Below are 23822 nucleotides of genomic sequence, written 5' to 3' on the forward strand. Positions count from 1 at the left end.
TAATTCTGAAAGAGTCAGTAGCATATTAATATCATAAGTGTGTTGTTGTAGTGAGCAAACCTATTATGGGGGTTTTAGCTCTGCAAGAATTGTAGGTTTGGGAGCCTGACATACCAAGTTCCAAAGGATTAAAATGAGACATGGACAGGTTGAAGACAAAGAACATCCACCTTGGCCAAAGTGAATGTCATCAGAGTCTGCACTCCAAAGACTGACAAAAAGCCATTGAAGATAGACAGGTTTATTTATAGCATTTTAACAGCTATTCAAAATAGATTTGGCTGCTCTGGCCACTGATCCATTGTAATTTTATATTGTACTAGCTGTGCCCGGCCACGCGTTGCTGTGGCAAAGTATGGTGGTATGGGAAATAAAGTATTGAGGAATTGGTGGTAGTTAAGGTAAAGGGTAAAGGTTTTCTCCTGACATTAAGTCCAGTCGTGTCTGACTCTGGGGGTTGGTGCTCATCTCCATTTCTAAGCCAAAGAGCCGGGTCATGTTATTATCTGCTTAGAAGTGGATTATATGAGGCCCCTTCTTCACAGCTGTATAAAATGCACACTGAAGTGGATTATATGGCAGTGTGGAGTGAAGATAATCCAGTTCAAAGCAGATAATATAAGATTCTAAATGGGTTATATAGCTGTGTGGAAGGGCCTTGAATCTACACTGCCGTATAATCCAGTGCAAATTAAATAATCTGTGGAAGAGGCCTCAGTGAAGCCTAACTCTGCCTGTCCCCTGGGCTGAGTTGGTTGCTAGGAGACCTAGTGGGCAGAGCTTAGCCTTCTAACTGGCAGCAATTGGATCAAAACAAGTATTCCTCTCCCTCTAATTAGGACTTTATTTTCCTTTTCTTTTTGTTGTATCAACCTAGAGCCGTGGATGATGGGTTGTGTTGTCAAATTTGGAGTTTGGGGGCCTGTAGTTTTGTTGTTTTGTCCGCTGCCCTGATGCCATCACTCTTTTATATATATAGATTTAATAGTTTTAATTGATTTTATGTATTGTTTGATACTGATTTTGTCTAGGCATCGAATTGTTGCCAGTGTTGTAAGCCGCCCTCAGTCCCTTTGGGTGAGAAGGGTGGGGTATAAATATTGGAAATAAATACATAAAATAAAATAAAATAGGTCCAGATCAGAGCTGAATTGAATCCATTGGTTGATTGGAGAAGATGTATTTGCCTGGACATTAGTGTTGCTGATTGGTTTTCAAGTTTGATGGGAAAATTAATAAACACCAATTAGTTCATTTGAAGTTTTGTGGTTGTTTCTTGGTTTGTCCATAGAGGGGTGCTGGAGGAAAGGAATGTGGGGTATGGCTGGTGTTAATGAGGTTGATTGCCCTGTTTCCACCTGTTCAGAACTGGACAATGAGTTTCAGCTGACCACACAATGGGTGCTGGGGTGTTGCCACAGCCTTAATGAAATTCCAAGAGAAGGGGCCTGAGCTGGTGATTGAGACTGAGAAGTGTTTCCAGGGATAAACCCGATAATATCTTGGAAAAAAACCTGTGTCTTTTCTTAAGACCATCATGACTCTCGGGGTGTTTTGAGGGGATTATCTCTTTTCCTGAGCCAGATCATGAGATTTCCACCACTACACCTCTCACCCGGTATGTATTGTGCTCTTGCAAATTTTGGTGAGTTCTTGGGAAAGTTGCCTGAAACTGGGGAAAAGGTCATTGTGGAGTCCATTTCTGGGTGCCCTTGAAGCTGTGGATTTTGGAGTCCATTTTGGGGTCCTGGTTTTTCAAAACAGGGAATAAAGGGATTCACATTTCATAGAATCACAGTATCATAGAGTTGGAAGAGACCTCACGGGCCATCCAGTCCAACTCCCTGCCAAGAAGCAGGAAATCGCATTCAAAGCACCCCCGACAGATGGCCACCCAGCCTCTGCTTAAAACCTCCAAAGGAGCCTCCACCATTTCGTTTTTAAAGAAGAGATACTGAATTTTGATAAGATCTTCATACTCTCTTTTCCCTGTCTCTCTTTCTTTTTTACTTCTTTCATCCTTCCCTCTATTTTTCATCCTTTCCCTTCCTTTTTCTTCCTTCCTTCCTTCCTTCCTTCCTTCCTTCCTCCCTCCCTCCCTCCCTCCCTCCCTCCCTTCCTTTCTTTCTTTCTTTCCTCCTTCCTCCCTCCGTCCCTCCCTTTCTTTTTCTTCCCTCCTTCTTTCTTCCTTTCCACTTTCTCTCCTTTTCTTTTTCTATCTTTTCTTTCTTTCTTTTTCTCCATCCTCCCTTCTCTTTTTTTCTATCTTCTTCCCTCCCTCCTTTTCTTCTTTTTCTCCCTTCCTCCCTCTTTTTCCTTTTCTTCCTTTCCAGGGTTTGTGCTCTCTCGCGCTCTCTCTCTCTCTCTCTCTCTCTCTCTCTCTCTCTCTCTCTATATATATATATATATATATATATATATAGAGAGAGAGAGAGAGAGAGAGAGAGAGGATCCAGTCCAGAGAGGGAAGCCAGCTGTTCTGGATACTCACAGAAAGCTTCCCCATCATTGTGCCTAAGGCTGCCTCCCCTTCCCTAATCCTCCAGCTTCACTTCACCTGGGTCTAGCCCCAAACTACATGTTGTGCAAGCCTGATATCAGGTAATGAAACTGGAGTGGAAAATAATTCTGGTTATTGCCGCCCCACAAACTGCACATGGCAGATGAACAGCAATATCCGGAAATCAGTGCACACAAGAAATTATATGGTAGCACCGATGTCGCACTTCTTACTGGAAAGCCTATGAAACAGCAGTGTTTAACTTCTAATCAGCTATAAAGGAAAGTAGAAAATCACTATCAAAATTATATAGCAACATGTGATATTCCACACAGACTATACATTTAAATAAGCATTTTCCTTCTTTTTTTTTCCAAGATGGAAAATAGGCAGACCCTGTCATGTATCATAGACTTTATCATCTACAGGTTTTACCAGGCTATATGCCCTTCTTTAATGATATATAAGCATTTTAATGGTTTATGCACAAGATTTACCAACTTAGTCTGTCCTGTATCAGTACACTTTAAGAAATAAATAATCTAGATAGCTCATTACTGGAACACTTATTAACCAATACAAAGTAATGTTCTGAGGATTATCTAAGTAGGGCATCTTTATCAGTCCAAAAACTGAACTACTGTCACATGGGCTCAGCGGAAGCCATGGGCTCAGCGGAAGCCATATGTCAACAGTAGGCTCTGTTGTGATGGTTGTTCCCCATTGCCGCTGGAGCTTTGCCTCTATGTAGATTTTATTTAACAGACGGCACACCTGCATTCAATAGCATTTTTGAGGCCAAAGCATAACCACACCAGGGCTAGGCAGGAAGACAGACTGTTACAATTATTTAATGCCATTGTTCAAATTGCATACAGTGTATCCCAGAAGCAACAAATGTATCATTTTTCCATTTCACAACAATATTGGAGAGTTTTAGACCAGGCCTGCACAACCTGGCAGTACTAACGAGACAAAATTAATATATCCTAAATTTCTTCAGGACACATGTCCAGGACTGAGGCTTGTGGGGAGGGGTGCCTTCCTCTTGAGGAACCTGTCCATGGAGCCCTTGGTGTCCCTCCTGCAGCCAAGAACATGGGGCTTCCTCTGTGCTCTCCGCCCACTTGGTCTCCTAGCAACCCACTCACCCAGGGGACAGGCAGAGTTAGGCCTCATTTAGGCCTCTTCCACACTGCCTATAAAATACAGATTATCAGATTTTAACTGGATTAGAGGCAGTGTAGACTCAAGGCCCTTCCACACAGCTATATAACCCATTTATAATCTTATATTATCTGTTTTAACTGGATTATCTGGACTCCACACCTTTACCCTTTACCTTAACTACCACCAATTCCCCAATACTTTATTTCCCATACCACCATACTTCGCCACAGCAACACGTGACCGGGCACAGCTAGCATTATCATAAATTTCTTCTTAGTGTAAAATCTCTTTTCCTACAGTTTGAATCCATTGCTCTATGTCCTAATTCTCTAGAGCAACAGAAAACAAGCTTGTCCCCTACTCGATGTGATATCCTTTCACTTATTTAAACATTGCTATCGTGTACCTTCTCAAGCTTCTCTTCTCCAAACTAAATATACATAGATCCCTAAAGTCTTTCCTTATAAGATTTGGCTTCCAGATTTTTTACCATTTTGATTGCCTTTCTCTAGACACATCCCAGTTTGTCAGTATCCTTAAATTGTGGAGCCCAGAACCGGAGACAGTATTTCAGGTGAGGTCTGACCAAAGCAGTACAGAGTGGGATTAGAACTTCCCTTAAGGTCAACACTATACTTCTATTGATGCAGTTTTGAATTGCATTGGCCATTTAACTGCTACATCACACTGTTGATTCATGTTCATCTTATGGTCTACTAAATAAGGTACCAATTTATTTATTTATTTGTTTACTGCATTTATATACTGCTTTTCTCACCCCTGGGGGGACTCAAAGTGGTTTACAACATAATGGCAAAATGCCAACCATACATTAGAAAACATAACAGACTGATCAAATCATAAACAATAAAATGAACAACATCAGGTGTACTTATTGAACAACTCAAAAATAACAAAAATAGAAATTTAAATATATACATCAAACATTTAGGACATTTTTACTAATAGATCTAATATTAGTAAACAGTTAAAACTTTAAATGTAAAAAGGCAATTTGCAACTAGCCAACAGGGCAGATGTAGTGTCAGATTGTTTAAAGTGCTGTCTGAATTAAAATTGTTATATTGCACAATTCCACAAGATAAAAAGGGCCAAGTTAAGAAGTTTTGGTTACCATTCCCCTCCCCCACCTGCCTCCCGAATTCCCTCCCCATAATGTCTAGCCCCAGTCTTTATGCCCTCTCAAAGATTCCCAGATCATCACAAATAAGGACTCCTCTGGATACTGTTCAGGCAAAGCCCAGGTCTTCATGGGGGGCAGACGGTGTAAACTGTGATATGAGGTCCTTGGGGAAGTAGATGGGGTGTTTTTTTCTTGTGATGGTGAGGTGTCTCTATCCATGTTGGTAAAAGTTGCTCAGCAAAAAAAGCCATTAATTTCCAGCCATTAATTCAAGGGGTATATTGTTATGACAAATTTAGCCAATTTTTGCAGTGCAGCATTATTCCAGCAAATGTTGAGAAAATGCATAATATCAAACAAAACAAATTAATTTACATTTATTTATTTATTTATTTACAGTATTTATATTCCGCCCTTCTCACCCTAAAGGGGACTCAGGGCGGATCACATTACACATATAAGGCAAACATTCAATGCCTTAACATAGAACAAAGACAAGACAAACGCCGGGCTCCGAGCTGGCCTCGAACTCATGGCCTCTTGGTCAGAGTGATTTGTTGCAGCTGGCTGCAGCTGGTTGCTCAACAGCCTGCGCCACAGCCCATGTGAAGAATACACTCATGCTGCAAGAAGGGATGTTTACTTTTTAGTGGATCAGGTTACAATCTTCATAATTTATAAAAATAGAATAATTATTACATTAAGTAAACATATGTGAAACCATTAATAATATAATAACATACTCCTCACATCCTTCAGGCTCTCTCTGTACTTGCAAAAATAAAGATTAATAGTAATTAGGAATTCAACCAAAACATTCTGGCATATATCATTGACTCCTCAATACAAAGACTTCCACAAGAACGTTTCCCCTACACTGCATAAGCTTTCATTTTAAATTCATGCACTTCTATTTTCACTCCTTTAATACAGCTATCTTCTTTAATTCTGCATTTGTAGAATGCAGTCCCTTGGGAACTTTTTTTATTTTTGTATATGCTGAGTTGATTCTATACGTTGTTGAGACTGTTGCCTTAATCTGCTATCATTTTTACATAATAGGCTCTTAAATCTCCCTTTTCCACACCTTCCTTCATGCTTTTGATTCTTATCATATTATCGTTCATCTTTAATTCCATTGGGGCAAGTTTAACTTGATTATCATCCAATTCCTTAATCTTATCCATATTCTGCTCTACTTTTTAAATATAATATTGAATTCCATTTCTATTTTTTCCAGTTTAGCTTCTGTTTGCATTTGACGGCCTGCTTTTTTTTAATATCAGCTTTCAGAGTATCTTGGCCATTTTTCAGATTCGGCAACATTGCTAATGTTAGTAAGCATTTGTTCAGAAGGAGAAGGGCCTTTTTCTGTTTGTCAATAGAACATGTAGCTGCAGCGTATGATGTAATAAGACTTGCAACGAGCTCAGGTGGTCTTGGAAATTGATCTTTCTTATCCATCTTGTGATAAGTTTTGTTTGAGCTGTAAATTTATGTTTCAGCTTTAAAGTCTTATTTTCAAGGTCAGTCCTAGACACATCAATTAGAAAGAAGGTTGGACGGTGAGGAGGAGGAGAGGAAAAGGACTGAGGGTACTTTAGCCCTTAAACATACATATAAACCTCCTTATTCCATAAAAGAAAGTTTCAATTTTGTCATCTTCAAATCAGAGAGCTACACTAAACATTGTTTCCTAGTGCCATTAATGTCATTGCACCAGCTACCTGTTGCATGTGCATACACTTCCTTTCACTCTATAATTCCAGAAAATGTTAATTGATCAGGAGCTATTTTTCTACCCATGTCCTTCTCATTGGTGTCCTAACAGATCAGATGACCTGCATTGTGTGAATAGGATTTTGTATTAAATATTACTCTTAACTTTATTTACTAGTTAGTCTATACTTCTTATTTCCAAAATGAAGATCTGTTCATATCCTGCATTATGTCATAATGGCAATCATGCTGTGTAAATCATTTACTGGAAAAGAAATGCTTTGCTTTTTAAATGAAAAGAAAGTAAAAAAATAACTGTTCTTTCTTAGGTGGATATGGCTTCTTCTGCTGCTAAAGATCCCATGGAGAAGGAGGTCACTTATTCTGTTTGCCTGGAGTATTTCAAGGATCCTGTAACCATAGAATGTGGACACAACTTCTGCCGATCTTGCCTGACCCGGTTTTGGGAGGAGTCAGGCAACAAAGAGACCTTCTGCCCTCTCTGCAGGGAAAGAGTTCAGCAAAGGAACCTCAGGTCAAATTGGCAGCTAGCCAACATTATAGAAATCACCAAGACACTACCTCAGGGGCCTAGGAGGGCAAAAGATACGGAGAGAGTCTGTGGGAAACACCAGGAGCCACTGAAGCTTTTCTGCAAAGATGATGAAACTCCCATTTGTTGTGTGTGCGACAGATCCAAGGAGCACAAAGACCATACAGTGATCCCCGTGGAGGAGGCTGCTCATGACTACAAGGTGAAGAAAAATGGATGCTTCCTAGGAGTTCTCCTAAGAGGCACTCCTATTATAAATCCTTACATCTGAGCTAGATATGGTTCTTGTAGATGTAACCTTGGTCCCTGCTTTTCCAGTTTGGGTGTATATTTTTTTAATTAGTGCAACCTGGGGCTGTGGATAGGATCCTGGGGAGGACAAAACTACTACAGTTATATTAGATCTTTGTCTTTCTTGGCACATTAAACAGGCCAGAAAGGGACCGGCTCACTGATTGAAGGACAGTGATTGATGCCCTTTTGCATTAAGCCAGGGTCCCAACACATCTGAAGGAGGCTGTGGCAGACCTCTTTTAAAGAAACTTTATCTGGGTCCCACCCCCTGTGTCCTGGCAGGTGCCACAGGACAGGGATTGAAGCTCAGCCCTGCCTCAAAGCTCGTAACTCCGCCCATCCCAGTCCTGGCCGCTCATTTGTGGCCCCACCCACTTCCCCTTCCCCCTCCCAGCCCTGCATCTTGGACTAGGGGAGACGCTCAGTCCCACCCACTTGAGCAGGAGCCACACCCACCCCTCTAAGCCACATCCCCTTTCCAGGGGTCACTGAGTAATCTTTTTTCTGGAAAGGGGGTGGTAGGCCAAATAAGTTTGGGAACCACTGATCTACATGAACCTGCCAGGAGACCTCGTCCAGAGTTTTGGGCTCAAGGTATCACCAGTATGCTGATGACACCAATCTCTATTACTTGTTGAAGCCTAATTTAAGGGGACTATTACTGTAGTGGAATGTATGAGGGCAAGCAAATTGATACTTACTTCAGACAGGAGAAAAATGTCCCTAGTCAGTTGAAAAACAGGTTCATCATGTATTAGCTGGTATTACACTCCCCCGAAAACTCAGGGTCAAAGTTTGGGGTATTGGATTCAGCTTTGAGCCAAGAGACCCAGGCATGCTTTTACATAGTTAAAGCTAGTGCATCTGTTCCAGGAAAAATCATTTCCAGCACAATGATATGTGGCTTGGTATGAAAAAAGATGTGTTTACACCTGTTTCACCTAATGTGAGTCAGTATATGGCTTGGTGACATTCCATTGGATTATGTTAATGTGCTTTACATGGGGCTTCCTTTGAAAAGTTATCAGAAATTTCAGTTCGCCTAATGAACTGCAGAGAGGCTATTAAATGGAGCTGGCTACAGGGAGTACATAACTCCTTTATTTCAATAATGCCATTGCCTACCAGAAATGAGCCCCTGACTGAATCAAAAGAGTTGTTTGACAGAGGAGTGGACTTCTCAGAAAATTTAGGGGTTTTACTTTCTTGGATGGATTACCAGCTGCCAGGGAAGCTTTAGCTGTGGATTTCTTATTCAGGCAGGAAGATGGACGACATGCTCTTTAAAGCAAAGCAGCAGCAACGTGGTTTCAGATACATCATAAAGTTTATAATCCTTAAGATAGAACTCGAAAGGGTTACAAGGAGTCCCATGTTAGCCTCTTTGGGCCATGTCTTAGGAGGGCAAAGTACAGAACTACACTTGTATATCTTGCAAGTCCCTTCATCATCTTCATCTTCATTATATGCTAGATGAAGAGGTGGGAGGAAACTTCATGTAGGGATTGAGGTTTAGGATACAGCATCCTAAAGTAAGCTTCACAAAGTCAGAAGGGTTTTCCTTCCCAGTGCATTGTCATAGTTTTAGTGCAAGCCCCCTCTGAAAAAGTCTTGCAAATAAAAACTCCACAGGTTTACCACAGGTCAGAGTTGATTTGAAAGGCACGTAACAAGAACACTGTTCAAATGAATATACCATTGTTGCAGGTAGCACTACAAAAGTAGTAATGTTGGATAAGCGAATTAAGGAAAAGCCTATTAAACATCAAATTAGATTATGATTTTACAAATTAAGCACCAAAACATCATGTTTAACAATAAATTTGACAGAAAAAGTAGTTCAATACGCAGTAATGCTATGTAGTAATTACTGTATTTACGAATTTAGAACCAAAATATCACGATATATTGAAAATATTGACTACTGTATCTACACTATTGGGAAAACTTATAAATAGGGGAAACCAAAGCAAAGGAGAGGAAAAGGCAGAGCCAAGGCTTCACACCTCTCTTTTAATGTCAGGATATTTAAGGTTTTCCCACTAGGTATACTACACATAAGAGACTGGCAGCCAGTTCCGCAGTGTTTCAAGGCAGCTAAAATGCAGTATGAACAGCACTGAGAGGTATTCTTGCAGACGTTTCCAACCAGTTCCCTCCAGCTTGATATATACATATAATTTTATAATAAAGATGCTACAAGACTGAAAAACCAGGTTCCAGGTTCATCATTGGTAGGGTTCAGAGTGCTCTTAGATTGCTGGTGAACTATACATCCCAGTCCCTACAACTCCTCTAAATTGTCACGAATTCTCCCCAAACCTCTTTCTCTAGTATGTTCAGTTGCTGTATACCATAGAAAAAAATAGAAAAGGGTTAAGGGAGAGGCAGTGAGCAGGGTCATGCAAATTCCATAGCAATGGAGAGAGAAAGGAATCCTAGGATGTTCGCTGTAACCTGCAATGCCCTTGGAGGGAGTGCTTTGGTGGCTTCACAGCATTGTGGGTTAAAGCTGTTTGTGGAGACAGGAGGCTGTCTGTGTGAGCGGACACCACATACACACATACAGATTTTCACTTTTATTATGTGTATATAGATATGCTATTGCCCATCCATAATGCATTAAATACTGAGTTTAAACTGTATATTCTACACATGTCTAATGCTCCAAGGAGATAATCATATACACACTCCTACCTTGTTGAAAACAGATGTCAGTGGGCAAGCATGTGGTTCAACTCCTCTCCTTCTGTCTCTCTGTCTCTCTCTCCCTTCCCTCTGCCCCTACTATCTTCTGACCAAACATGAATCTGCTTTTCTTTTCAGGATTTGATGGGTAATCATCAAGATATTCTGGAGAGGGAGAAAGAAAAGATTCTGGTATATAAAGCTGAGATAGAAAAGGAAACCCAAGATCTTCTTGTAAGTATAGATATAAATATTATAATTACTTACTTAGGGGATCCCTCTTTATCTGAGGATGATTGTCTTCCAGGTGTAGTGTTCTTGGTACATACCGGTAGGTGACTGTGGAGTCCTATTCTTGACCCACATGTTCTTCCACAGGGTTGGCTTGACACGTCTGCCATGAACCAATACGATACTTCCTAACATCTATACCAGTCGTTTTCAACCTGTGGGTCCCCAGATGTTTTGGCCTTCAACTCCCAGAAATCCTAACAGCTGGTAAACTGGCTGGGCTAGAGTTGTAGGCTAAAACACCTGGGGACTCACAGGTTGAAAACCCCTGATCTATACAATATTTGTGTTTGGTTATACTCTCCCATCCTCCCATTCCTCCCAATTTAGTGACTTTCCATTCCTTGGGTTGGAAACATAAATATATAATTATGTTCTTCCTTCTGGCCTGATATTTATTATTTATAAATTTTCTATACAGATCCTAACAATATGGAGCCTTCTATAAAAACCTTTCTTTCTTTGTTTATTTTTACACAGTTTAGAAATGTTTGCCAGTTCTTGTTAAAGTCTCTTGTACTTTTTGTTCGTTCATCATTGCTAATTTGTCCATTTTTACTATTTTAAAGACTTCAACTATCCATTCTTGTATTATTGAGAGGACTGTCTTTTTCCAGAACTGTGGATATACTGTTCTTGCTGCTATGATCATGTAGTGTAATACTTTATAGTTTAGTGATTTTGTTTGGTTATTTGACATTGCTAATAAAAATAATTTGGGCTCCAATTAAATATTTGAATGAAAAATGTCTTGCAAAGTTTTTTGTATCTTGCCCCAGAATACTTTTGGTTTTTTACAGGTCCACCATGTGTGGAAGGAAGTTCCTTCCTGTTCTTTACATTTCCAGCATTTGTTGTTTCTTCCCTTATACATTTTAGCTAGTTTTGCTGGGGTCAGGTACTACCTGTTCATCATTTTATAAAAGATTTCTCTAAAATTGTAGCATCAAATTTTCTTTAAGCTAATGGTCCACATTTTCCCATTTATCTAGTTTTATGTTGTGTCTGATATTTTGTGCCCATTTAATCATATAGTCCTTTATGGAGTTCTGTCTCCATTTGCATCTTCAGTAATACTTTATATATTTTTCCAATAAGGTGTTCTTTATTAGTACACAGTTTCTTTTCCAATTCCAATTAGTCTTTTTCAAATTCCATATTTTTACTGTGTAGTGCTAATCTTTCTTTCAGTTGCCTATATCTGTACCACTGTAGGTGAAATTCTGCATCCTTTGGTTCTTCTTGAGTTTTAATTTTTTTTATCTTCATGCATTATTAAATCTCTGTATGTAATCCAATGTTCTCTTTTCTTCTTGTAAACATTTTCTTCCATTGAAATTGATAACAGGGTTTTTGGACATAGTTTAGTTTTGTAATTGTTCCAAATCCTTAGTATGGCTCATCTTATGAAATGGTGATTAAAGTTTGCATGTACTATTGCTTTTTGATACCACGTATAGGCATGTTATCCAAAACATAGATCATGACCTTCTAATTTTAATAGTCTCTGATTTTTTAAGATTAGCCAACCTTTCATCCAAACTAGTATGCATGCTTTGAAGTACAATTTCAGATCTGGTAACATCAATCCCTTTGCTTTTCATCCTGCAGAATCTTAGTTTTAATTCTAGGCCTCTTGCCTTGCCATATGTATTTGGTTAAGTTCTTTTCCATTGTTTAAAAAAACATTGTTCCATTTATTATAATTGGAATGTTCTGATAAAGAAACAGCATTTTTGGTAATTAATTCATTTTGACAGCAGATATTTTTCCCAATAGTGATTATTTTAATGTGCTCCTTCTTTGTAAATCTGATTTTATTCTTTCCATGTCTTTTCATAATTGTCTTGAAATAGCGTTGCATTCTCATTTGAGAGTGTTATTCCTAGAATCATAGAATCATAGAGTTGGAAGAGACCATCCAGTCCAACCCCCTGTCAAGAAGCAGGAAGATGACATTCATTTTAAAGTATTTTACTTTTTTTCAATTTGTAATCCTAATATTTCATTTAGTTTCTCTTCTCTTCTTCTGTTAATTTTTTTTGTAAGGACTTTGGTTTTTGGTTTGTTTATTTTAAAGCCTGCTTTTTTCCAAATTCTTCTAATGTAAGCAGAAAATTGTCTATGTTTTCTGTTGGGTCTTCTATTATAATGACTAGGTCATCTGCAAATGCTCTCAGTTTGAATGTTTCATTCTTAATTTTCAGTCCTTTGATTTCCCCCTCTCTTATCTTTCTTAATAATACTTCAAATGCCAAGATGAATAACAACTGGGAAAGTGGGCATCCTTGCCTTGTGCTCTTTTGTATTTTACATTCTTTGGACAATTCTCCATTCACTAAAATTTTGGAGATTTGTGTTTTGTAAATTGCTCTAATCCATTTTGTTATGTTAGTTCCAAATTCCATTTTTTTTTCAAGAATTGCAAATAAAAACTCCTAGTCTAAATTATCAAATGCTTTTTCTGCATCTATGAACACTAGTGCTGCTTTTCTCCCATTATGTTTCTCCAGTTGTGTCCAAAGCCACTCACAGGTTGTCTCAAATATGTCTTTTAGGAAGAAAGGCTGTCTGATCTTGTGTATGATTTTTTTTTTACAATTTTTAAGTCTTTCTGCTAGAATTGTTGTAAATATTTTATAATAATTATTTAATAGGGATATTGATAGTTTTACAAGGTATATAATGGTTCTTTATTTTATAGTGATTTTGTCATTAGGCTACAGTTCTGGAGATGCTTAGTTTGAACATTAACTCAGCTTTGTAAATCTACTGGTTGATCTTGGAAAGACACAATCTCTCAGCCTCAGAGGAAGGAAAAGTTTGACCCACATTCTGATTACACCTGGTCAAGAAAGCTGTATTATATGTTCATCCTAGGGTCTCCATAAGTTGCAAGTGACTTGATGGTGTGCAATAATAATAATAAGAGGGAATTTAGCAGATGTGCCTTGTAACCTGGCTGTTTGACTAGCAACATCTGTTCTAATTCTCTCTTCTATGCAACCATTAGAGTGAGATATAAGGCCCTTTCTATGTTTGTACTCTGACAATCCTGTCCAAAAGTGAGATTCATTTCTTCCCTTTTCATCTGCTTACTCCAGAAGCAGACAGAAGCAGAGATGGAAAATATCTTTGGAGAAGTCACAGAAATACGTCAGTTTCTAGAAGAGAAGGAGAAACATTTATGGACCCAAATGGAAGAGCTGAAGAAGCAGATTGTAAGGAAAAGAGATGAAAACTTGGCCAAATTTGACCAGGAACTCTCTTCTTTCAAAAATCTCATCCAGGAGTTGAAAGAGAAATGCCAGCAGCCACCAGCTGAACTCCTGCAGGTAAGACCGGCTGAAACAAACTTAGCTGCTTCTGTATGGAAAGGCTAATACAAAATGTTCGTCTACCACCATGGTGTAGCAGAGCCAGGGCTTTCATGGCTCAGGCCCCACAATGTTTTAATGATAACATGTGCCCCTGTCCCCTTGGACTCCCCTCTAGCTTGAGTTGCAATCACTAGAACATTTAGAGAAGAAAAGGATATTCTAGCAATTCTATGTTTGATGCGCTATCTTTGCTGTAATACGTACTTTGGAAGTACATTTCCTTGAATGAGCAAAACCTTACAAAATACCTGTTCCTAGCAGATATAGAAACAGTTATGAACCATTTTTGATGAATTCAGCTGCCTTCATTTCGAACCTGCTCTGATGGTGTTATGGAGGCTGTCCTGATGCTCATTCGCACTACAAAATACAGCACTATGTTCCATTTATACTCCCCGGGAAACTCCTATGAAATCCTGGGATTTGCAGTTTATAATGTGGGATTTAGAATCCCCTACTGGAGATAATTGCTGCTGTAGTTCAGGAGGGACTCACTAAACAATTGCAAATGCATCACCATAATTGAAATCCCAGAATTTTGCAGGATGGGACGATAGCCATGAAGGTGGTATCAAACTCCTGTAAATTGTACTGTGTGGATTTGGGTTGCAATATGTCCCAAGTGTTAAGAAATGTCCTGTATTTGGGGGTTGATAAAGATGGAAGAATATGCTCCCACCCACAAATCTTACTTATTTGGATGTATGCTCATCACAAATAAAGAAATATGCACATGGTAACATTTATGGGTCTATAGTGTATGTTACTTTTATAGAGGAGTACTGAAGTTAAAATGTCAATTTATTATTTTATTGGAACACAAACATCTTAATAGACAATTGGTATTCCTCCAGATAGTCAACCCTGTATTTCCTGAATTCTGAGAATCCCTTATTACTTTTTTGAAAACCAAGAACACTCAGCAAGGAGACTGAGGAGGTCAGAAAGGAATTCAGACCTGAGATCATTCATCTGTGAGCAAGGAATGGAGACATAGGGCCCATCCAGACAGGCCCAAAATGCAGGACCTGTCTCAGTCATACTGGAGGCATCCAAATTACACCTCAGCAAAAGCAAATCAATGCAGAAGGAAACCAAGTTTTCCCTGGTTTGAACACCTCATTAGATCTGGATCTTTATGAAAGGCCCAGGTCTAACGAGGTGTTGTACTTGTGATGACTGACTTCCTGGACATGTCACATGTTTCTTGGCGGTCAATTTCCACAGCCATCCTGCACTTTTGAACTCCTGGAAGCACCCACCTCCTTTCCCCCAGCCCCTTCCCGGCCAGTCCCCAATTTACCCCCTACAATATATTGAAAAGAGTCCTTAGCTGCCATAGAGCCTCTCCTCGCATCCTTGTGGCATGAGAAAATGATGTGTGAGGAGACTGGGGGGGAGGGTATTCCTGCTCATCCCTCCCATCTCCTCTTGCATCATTTTCTCGCTTTTCAAAAATGCAAAGAGGTGGCCAGGGACCCTTTTCAGTAAGTTTTAGAAAGTAAATTGGGGGCTTTGGGTTGGCTTCGTGCTATCCCAATTTCAATTGGGATAGCATGTAAGCATCCCGGGAGGGAAATCCCTGGGTTGTGGGAGGGGGTGAAGACTAGAACCCGTTTCAGCACAGGTTTTAGATATGTGTGGAAGCACCCATGGTCAAAGGGAGAACTGTCTCTTTCTCCTCTGTTGACCTTTGAGGCATGTAGTCCTTTGCACAAGGGTTTTTTTTTGTTTTTTTGTTTTTTTTGGTATCAGAAGCGACTTGAGAAATTGCAAGTCACTTCTGGAGTGAGAGAATTGGCCATCTGCATGATGTTGCCCAGGGGATGCCCGGATGTTTGATGTTTTACCATCTTTGTGGGAGGCTTCTCTCATATCCCCGCATGGAGAGCTGGAGCTGACAGAGGAAACTGATCTGCTCTCTCCCCAGATTCGAACCAGCAACCTTCAGGTCAACAACCAGTTTTTAAGTTATAGAAACATTCTTTGGAAGGGACAGTTTGCCTCTTTATTCACCAAAGAATGGGTTATATGAGCAATGATATCCCTCTTGTTTTTGTTCTCCCTTCTAGGATGTGAAGAGCCTTTTGCAGAGGTAAGTGAATCCCAGTCATTTCCATTAGTGCTTCAAAAACAGCCAGGGATACAGATGGATTTGGGTTGATACCCTATTTCATGTTGCCAGCTTGATGGCATCAGAGCACAGCCTTCTGTGAATCAGGATGCCGGAGGTCTGGAAGGACAACCTCAAGGGTTCCTTTTTCATAGAATCATAGTAGAGTTGGAAGAGACCTCATGGGCCATCCAGTCCAACCCCCTGCTAAGAAGCAGGAAATCGCATTCAAAGCACCCCCGACAGATGGACATCCAGCCTCTGCTTAAAAGCCTCCAAAGAAGGAGCCTCCACCACAGCTCGGGGCAGAGAGTTCCACTGTCGAACAGCCCTCACAGTGAGGAAGTTCTTCCTGATGTTCAGGTGGAATCTCCTTTCCTGTAGTTTGAAGCCATTGTTCCATGTCCTAGTCTGCAGGGCAGCAGAAAACAAGCTTGCTTTCTCATCCCTATGACTTCCCTTCACGTATTTGTACATGGCTATCATGTCTCCTCTCAGCCTTCTCTTCTGCAGGCTAAACATGCCCAGTTCTTTAAGCCACTCCTCATAGGGCTTGTTCTCCAGACCTTTGATCATTTTAGTTGCCCTCCTCTGGACGCTTTCCAGCTTGTCAACATCTCCCTTCAACTGCGGTGCCCAAAATTGGACACAGTATTCCAGGTGTGTTCTGACCAAGGCAGAATAGAGGGGGAGCATGACTTCCCTGGATCTAGATGCTATTCCCCTATTGATGCAGGCCAGAATCCCGTTGGCTTTCTTAGCAGCCGCATCACATTGTTGGCTCATGTTTAACTTGTTGTCCACGAGGACTCCAAGGTCTTTTTCGTGCACACTGCTGTCAAGCCAGGCGTCCCCCATTCTGTATCTTTGCATTCCATTTTTTCTGCCGAAGTGAAGTATCTTGCATTTGTCCCTGTTGAACTTCATTTTGTTAGTTTCGGCCCATCTCTCTAGTCTGTCAAGATCGTTTTGAATTCTGCTCCTGTCTTCTGGAGTGTTAACTATCCCTCCCAGTTTTGTGTCATCTGCAAACTTTTTCTTGACTCTAGAACTGCATCCAGATGGTGCTGGGGGCCTCCTGATTCTACAGGTACTGGTTAGTTGAGGGAGTGCCCCCTGGCACCATCAAATGGCAGCTGGACACGTGGGGGCATCTTTACATAAAATTGTACTGGTTACGTCTTTCTGCAACAACCCCAAAGGTGCACACAAATGTTATAAGGTTACCCCATGATACAGGATTCCATGTGTTGTGCTATCAATTGCAGCTGTAGCAGATCAAAATTCCTGGAAAGTAAGAGATCAATGGGTTAAAAGAGATTTAGCTTTACCTGAAAAGGTTTATTTAGTGGCAGAAGTGGCAGTAGCTGTGTTGGAGAAAAGGAAGAGCCTGTCTTGCCACAAAGGAAGATTAAATCATGCAACTTTGACTCAGTTACTATGAACAGCGGCTTGAATGCTAATAAGAAACACAGAAAATGATGTGATATGAAATGAATAGAAAAAATTACAAAACAACATGGCATTGTCTATTCCAGCCAGGATCTTTGAGCCCTTAAATAGCACACAAGGATATCTACTTCTAGGACTTCCTAGTAAGCCAAACAAAGGTTATTGCATCATATTAATTCCAGAAAAGTCTTTACGGTCATTTATGGCCCCACAACCAAGACTCTGGAAGACAATCATATTCGACTACGAGTGATCGCCCATGATGATTAATTTGGCCAGGAAAAACACATTGTTTCTCTTTCGCATATTACTTTGGTAACAATTTAGAAAAAACAAAAGAAATAGAGAGGAACCACTTTCTGTTTTTTATTCTCCAGTACTTGGATTTGGAGTTTTAGTAGCCAAATTGAGAAATAATCTCAAAGCATGCTGCTGAACCCCTTTGGAATTTACATCCTCCCTTAACCTCCTTCACTTTGCCCCACTCAGGGATTCTTGGGTTAACCTTCCTTTTTTCCACTAGGAGTCAAGAGAAGAAAACATTTGAGAAGCCAGTGTCTTTCTCTACAGAGCTGAAATTAAAGATCTGGGAGCTTTATGATCTAAAGGCCAGTCTAGGTCCTGTCGTGAAGCAATTCCGAGGTAAAGAAATCACTTCATAAGGGGCTATGCTGGTCTCTGCATTGGTCTAAAATAAATTTCTAGTTTAATGGCCAAAATTATGTATCAGTACTTTTAACACACCAAGGCCCCTTCTACACTGCCATATAAAATCAAGATCATCTGCTTTGAATTGAATTATATGAGTCTAAATGTGGGACCTGCCGCACTTTACAGGAGGCGTCCAAATGATGCCTCCGGTAAAAGCAAAGTAACTCTGCTTTGTCCTGAATTACTTTGATACGCCATTAGACCCGGTCCTTCCTGAAAGGCCTGGGTCTAATGGAGTATAGGACCAGTGGGTTTTAAGGGGGCCTTTGGGGGGTAGCCCCATTCCAGTGCAGTATCTGTGAGGTACCATGCTGGAATGGGGACAACTCCCACTTCCTTTGGGCAACCATGGGGACCTAAATCCACTGTGAAGCGGGTTTAAGCCTTATGTAGAAGCTCCCTCAGGTAGCTATGAGTGGGCTTCCCTGTTCTCCTCGTCCTCTGTGTTTTACTGTCCAGGCATCAATTGGGATTCTAGAGCAGCTAGTGTTTACCCTGCTTTCTTGGTATGTGCATATACCTATTTGTTTACGCAATGAGTTCTAGGTATATTGTGTATCCAGTAAAACACACCTGAGACCCCATCTACACTGCCATGTAAAATCCAGATTATCTTCTTTGAACTGGATTATATGGCAGTGTAGAATCATATAATCCAGTTCAAAGGAAATAATCTAGATTTTATATAGCAGTGTTGATGGGGCCTAAAAGATAAAAGAGGGTAGCTTCCTTTTCAACAGAAAACTTTTTTTTCTGTTTGTCTTCTAAAGAGGAATGTTGTACTTCACCATGGAATGATAGGAAGCCTGATCTCATGCATACAGCATTATTCCTTGCAGAGGTAGGAAGGCAACTGAGGCTCCTTCTACACTGCCATATAATCCAGATTATCAAAACAGATAATACACATTATCTGCCTTGAACTGGATTATATGAGTCTACACTGCCATATAATCCAGTTCAAAGCAGTTCATCTGGATATTATATGGCAGTCTAGAAAGGCCCTGAGATGGTTTGCCCTGAAGATATATAGAATTCAGTGAGTCTCCAGCTGATCTGATCTTGTTTTGTTCCTGGGACCCATTCAGACTACACAATTGTAGTACAACATTTCTCTTTAACTGCCATGACAAGATCCTGGGACTGGCAATGTTGGACGGGGCATTTTGAATTCTTAGATAGACCATTCTCATGCTACTGTTGTTGCTGTGCGTCTTGAAGGTGTTCACGACTTACAGTTTCTCTAAGGCAAACCACATTAGAAATCCCAGGATTTCGTATCATGGCACCATAATAATAATAATAATAATAATAATAATAATAATAATAATAATAATGATAATAATTTATTCTTGTACCCCGCCCCATCTCCCCGAAGGGACTCGGGGCGGCTCACATGGGGCCTTGCCCAACATCACAATATAAAATCAAAACAAAAACACACATTTACAACAATAAATCAACAATATCGGTAAAACAATCGAAAAGGACAATCTTATAAGATAAAATGTTAAAACAGGTATATCAAACACAAGTCTGGGCCAAAAGATGAATGTGTCAAATCGGGAGGAGATAGTTACATAATTGACATAGTCAATGAAGTACAGGGCCGGCCCCACTATTGAGGCCCCTGACGCCGCCGCCTCGGGCGCAGGCCCGGGGGGGCGCCGTCAGGCTGGGCGGGAGGCGGGGCACCGCCCTGACGGTGCCCCGCCTCCCGCCCAGTGCGCCCTGGCCCGTCTGGCCTTTTCTAGCTGGCCAGAATGCAGCGGAGGTCCCTGCAGGCCGCAATCGCGGCCTACAGGGACCTCCGCTGCAGTCTGGCCAGCTAGAAAAGGCCAGACGGGCGAGCAGGAGTAGCGTGGGAGGCGGGGCCAGCTCTGACGCGATTGCGGCCTGGAGGGACCTCCGCTGCTTTCTGGCCTGCTAGGAAAGGCCAGACGGGCGAGCGGGAGTAGCGTGGGAGGCGGGGCCAACTATGGCCCCGCCCCCCCGCCCAGCGTGCCCTGGCCCCGCCTCCCACGCAGCGTGGGAGGCGGGGCCAGGGCACGCTGGGCGGGGGGCGGGGCCAACTGTGGCCCCGCCCCCCTCACTAATCGCCCTGGCCCCGCCTCCCACGCAGCGTGGGAGGCGGGGCCAGGGCGCGGGAGGCGGGGCCGGTGGCGGGGGCGCTTTTCAGCACCCCCGCTTCCCATTAAAAATTATCTCCGGCCGGCCCTGATGAAGTACTATAAATGACAATAGTGACAATAAAAGGGCAGATCAGTGGGTCTATTATTACATAGGCAGGCATCTTAAACCAACAAAACCAACCATAGCACTCAAAGTGAAACAATAACACTATAATTATAGATAAAATTGCACAAAATTCGACATAAAGCATACAGGGAACCTGATGAACCTCAGGAAGGCCTTGGAATTGCCAAGCTATGCCGAGACGTCCTTTAACATACTGTTGGTGGCAGAAAATTATTGGACAGCTTAATTTAAACTGGGATTGTTAAACATGTAAAAGGAAACCTTACTGAGGAAAAATCATATGCTATAGGCAACCCCCCCCCCTCGCTTCCTCAAATGTTTGGTGTTCTTTCATCATAACAAACTAATATTTATTTATTTCAGTTTCTATTTAAAACTTTACTTGAGATCTCTACTATGTGAAGTGATATTTTTCTGAACAAGATGATGTGGTGCTTAGTCTTATATTTATTTTATTTTATTTTCCTTCTTAGATACTTTGTTGCCTGTGCTAGAGCTTCAGAAAGGTAAATTTCTAGTATTGGACAACAGTAACAAGAGGGATGATGATGTGTGTCTGGTGATATTTTCCTGAGTTTAAAAACAATTCTTTGTGTGCCTTTGGTTGTAATTTCATGGATCTACATACAAGTTCTTTCGAATTTATTTTTTTAACTGGTGTAGTTTGGCAAGGGGATTCGATGGTTTGAAGGGAAATATTTTCTACTCTATTTTTTTAAAAAATAATTCTTGCAGCTATAATGTAGCTGAAATCAAGCTACCTGCCTCAAAAGTGTGCTGAGGTTCGATGCCCAGTGCCCTTCATTGACTTTACCAACCAAATTAACATGCAAACTGAGTTTGAAGGCAGCAGGACAGAACTTCATTACTTTCAGGACCTAAAGGATGTCAGAAAAAAAGTCTACACTCTAAAGAATCTGACATAAAGCATACAGGGAAAGACAGGATATTTGATTCTCTTTGACAACTACTCAGAAGACCCATGCCGGTTCCTGATTGACTGAAAACCAGGCCGGCTTCGATCTGGGTTCCCATTGCCTGGGAATTCCCTCTGACGTCACAATGGGCTGAGAGTAGGAATGGATGTTAGTCATGCCATTATGATAATGTGAAAAGCCCCAAAATAGGATTAAGTGGTCAGAGGAGATTATGCAACAGCAACGCCTGACCGAAAGGTCCCAGGTTCAAATCCCGGGAGCGGAATGAGCACCCCCTGTTAGCTCCAGCTTCTGCCAACCTAGCAGTTCGAAAAAATGCCAATGTGAGTAGATCAATAGGTACCACTCTGGCGGGAAGGTATCAGCGCTCCATGCAGTCATGCCAGCCACATGACCTTGGAGGTGTCTATGGACAACGCCAACTCTTCAGCACCAACCCCCAGAGTCAGACATGACTGGACTTAACATTAGGGGAAACCTGTACCTTTTTTTTATCAAGGAAACATGATTAGATACAAAACAAAAAAGGTATACAACTATGGTTTTAGGTTTGAGTTCCAGGTTTTGTTCCCACCAGGCACTGGCAAAGCTGCCCGATGGGTGAGCATTGTCTTTAGCGTGATTAATTTATCTTCTTCCTTGTCGGTGGATGGCTAGGAAAGTCTCCAGGTAGTTGCAATTAATATTTTGATGATTTTCAGTTCCTTTTGCACTGCAACCCACTTGTGCTAGTTTCTGTGCTCCGTGCCAGCATATATGATTTATTAAAATTAAGAGGATATAGGCAAGAGTCTTCTTGGAATCATCTCTCTCTCTTTGTCTCCAACAGCAAATGTCACTCTGGATCCAGACACAGTGGGTCCTTGGCTGGTCCTGACTGAGGATTGGAAAACGGTGGGATTTGGAGACAAGCCTCAAGACCTGCCTGACAATCCTGAGAGATTCAGCAACCGATTTTGTGTTTTGGGGCGGGAGGGGTTCACAAAAGGAAGGCATTTCTGGGAAGTTGTGGTAGGAACAAAGGGAGACTGGTTTGTGGGGGTAGCCAAGAAGTCTGTTAGGAGAAAAGGCCTACATATTGTACATATTGGTCCTTCTGAAGGGATCTGGACTGTGGGCAGTTGGAAAGGTAGGTCTCGTGCTCCCAGTCTCCCTTCTAGCTCTGTTCTGTCCCTGAGTGAAAAGACCAAGAGGATCCGAGTCTGTCTGAATTGTGCTGCAAACCGGGTGGCCTTTTATGATGCTGATACGGGAGACCAGATCTATGTATTCTCAGAAGTCCCATTCTCCGGAGAGGCTGTCCTCCCGTTCTTTTACCTGTATGGCAAAGGCCACCTCAAAATCTCATCTTAAAGCAGCCAACCCTAAACCTCTGGCCTTGTTCTGTATGTGATGATAAAAATATGTATAATGGTTAAAGAATTATTGAAAAATGTTATTAAAATGTTAAAATTTGCTTCTGAATTTGTTTTCAATGTTTTTAAGATGATTTTATTAGCAGTGTATTCTGTCCTGAGAGCCCTGGAAGAGATGTAATAAATATAATTAATGCAAATCTTAATGTCTATTCTATTGAATAAGTTGAATGCATTTCTCCCATCCAAATGCTTTCTCATTCATTATACATAGGCCTTGTCTAATGGTTTAAACTTTAAACAAAGCTTGAGGCTTAAACAGATCAAAGTCTACATATTCTCAGAAGTTCCATTCTCTAGACCAGGGGTCCCCAAACTAAGGCCCGGGGGCCGGATACGGCCCTCCAAGGTCATTTACCTGGCCCCTGCCCTCAGTTTTATAATATAATATTTTTATATCATTTTAAATAATATAATATATTGTATATAATATTGATAATAATATTATAATGTTATACAATATAATACTAATAATAATACCATATAATAATATTAATTATATGTTATATATTACATATAATATTACAGTATAGTGGTATAGTTCAATATAGTAATATATAAGGCTAATATTGTGCTATGCTAATAATATAATATATTGTATGTACATACAGCTGTTCTAAGTCCCCTTTGGGGTGAGAAGGGTGGGATATAAATGTAATAAATAAATGTAGTAAATGAATAAATAAATAATTTTAGACTTAGGCTCGCCCAAAGTCTGAAATGACTTGAAGGCACACAACAACAACAACAGTCCTAATTCACTTGACTATCTCATTGGCCAGAAGGAGGCCAACACTTCCCATTAAAATCCTGATAGGTTTATGTTGTTTGCAATTGCTTTCATTTTTAAATATTGTATTGTTCTTTCATTGTTGTTGTTGTTTTGCACTACAAATAAGACATGTGCAGTGTGCACAGGAATTTGTTCGGGTTTTTTTTTTCTAATGATAATTCGGCCCCTCCACAGTCTGAAAGATTGTGGACTGGCCCTCTGCTTTAAAAGTTTAAGGACCCCTGCTCTAGACCAAGGATTCTCATTTTTTTTAAAGCCACAGAGCCCCAATAAACTTTTGGACACAGGGGCTGCATTGCATTTTTACATTTGACAGATAGGCCGGGGCAGTGGCAGATGGACAGAGAATGTTTGTGTGAACTAATTGCAAAAAGAAAAAAAGAAGAAGAAGAACAAATTCAT

At 40.8% G+C, this 23822-nt stretch overlaps 1 protein-coding gene across 1 annotated transcript; it reads left to right on the forward strand.

Moving 5' to 3' along the window:
• The first annotated feature begins 62 nt into the window (after positions 1 to 62).
• LOC100566670 (E3 ubiquitin-protein ligase TRIM7) lies at positions 63 to 22885 on the forward strand. The gene is made up of 8 exons (XM_062973677.1): positions 63 to 1618; positions 6863 to 7288; positions 10207 to 10302; positions 13464 to 13694; positions 15812 to 15834; positions 17828 to 17946; positions 20748 to 20780; positions 22042 to 22885. Exons 2-8 carry the CDS (start codon positions 6869 to 6871, stop codon positions 22563 to 22565), a joined length of 1446 nt encoding a protein of 481 aa, XP_062829747.1. The 5' UTR covers positions 63 to 1618; positions 6863 to 6868; the 3' UTR covers positions 22566 to 22885.
• Positions 22886 to 23822: the final 937 nt, after the last annotated feature.

This window comes from Anolis carolinensis, chromosome 2, assembly GCF_035594765.1.
Source record: "Anolis carolinensis isolate JA03-04 chromosome 2, rAnoCar3.1.pri, whole genome shotgun sequence".
Classification (NCBI taxonomy): domain Eukaryota; kingdom Metazoa; phylum Chordata; class Lepidosauria; order Squamata; family Dactyloidae; genus Anolis; species Anolis carolinensis.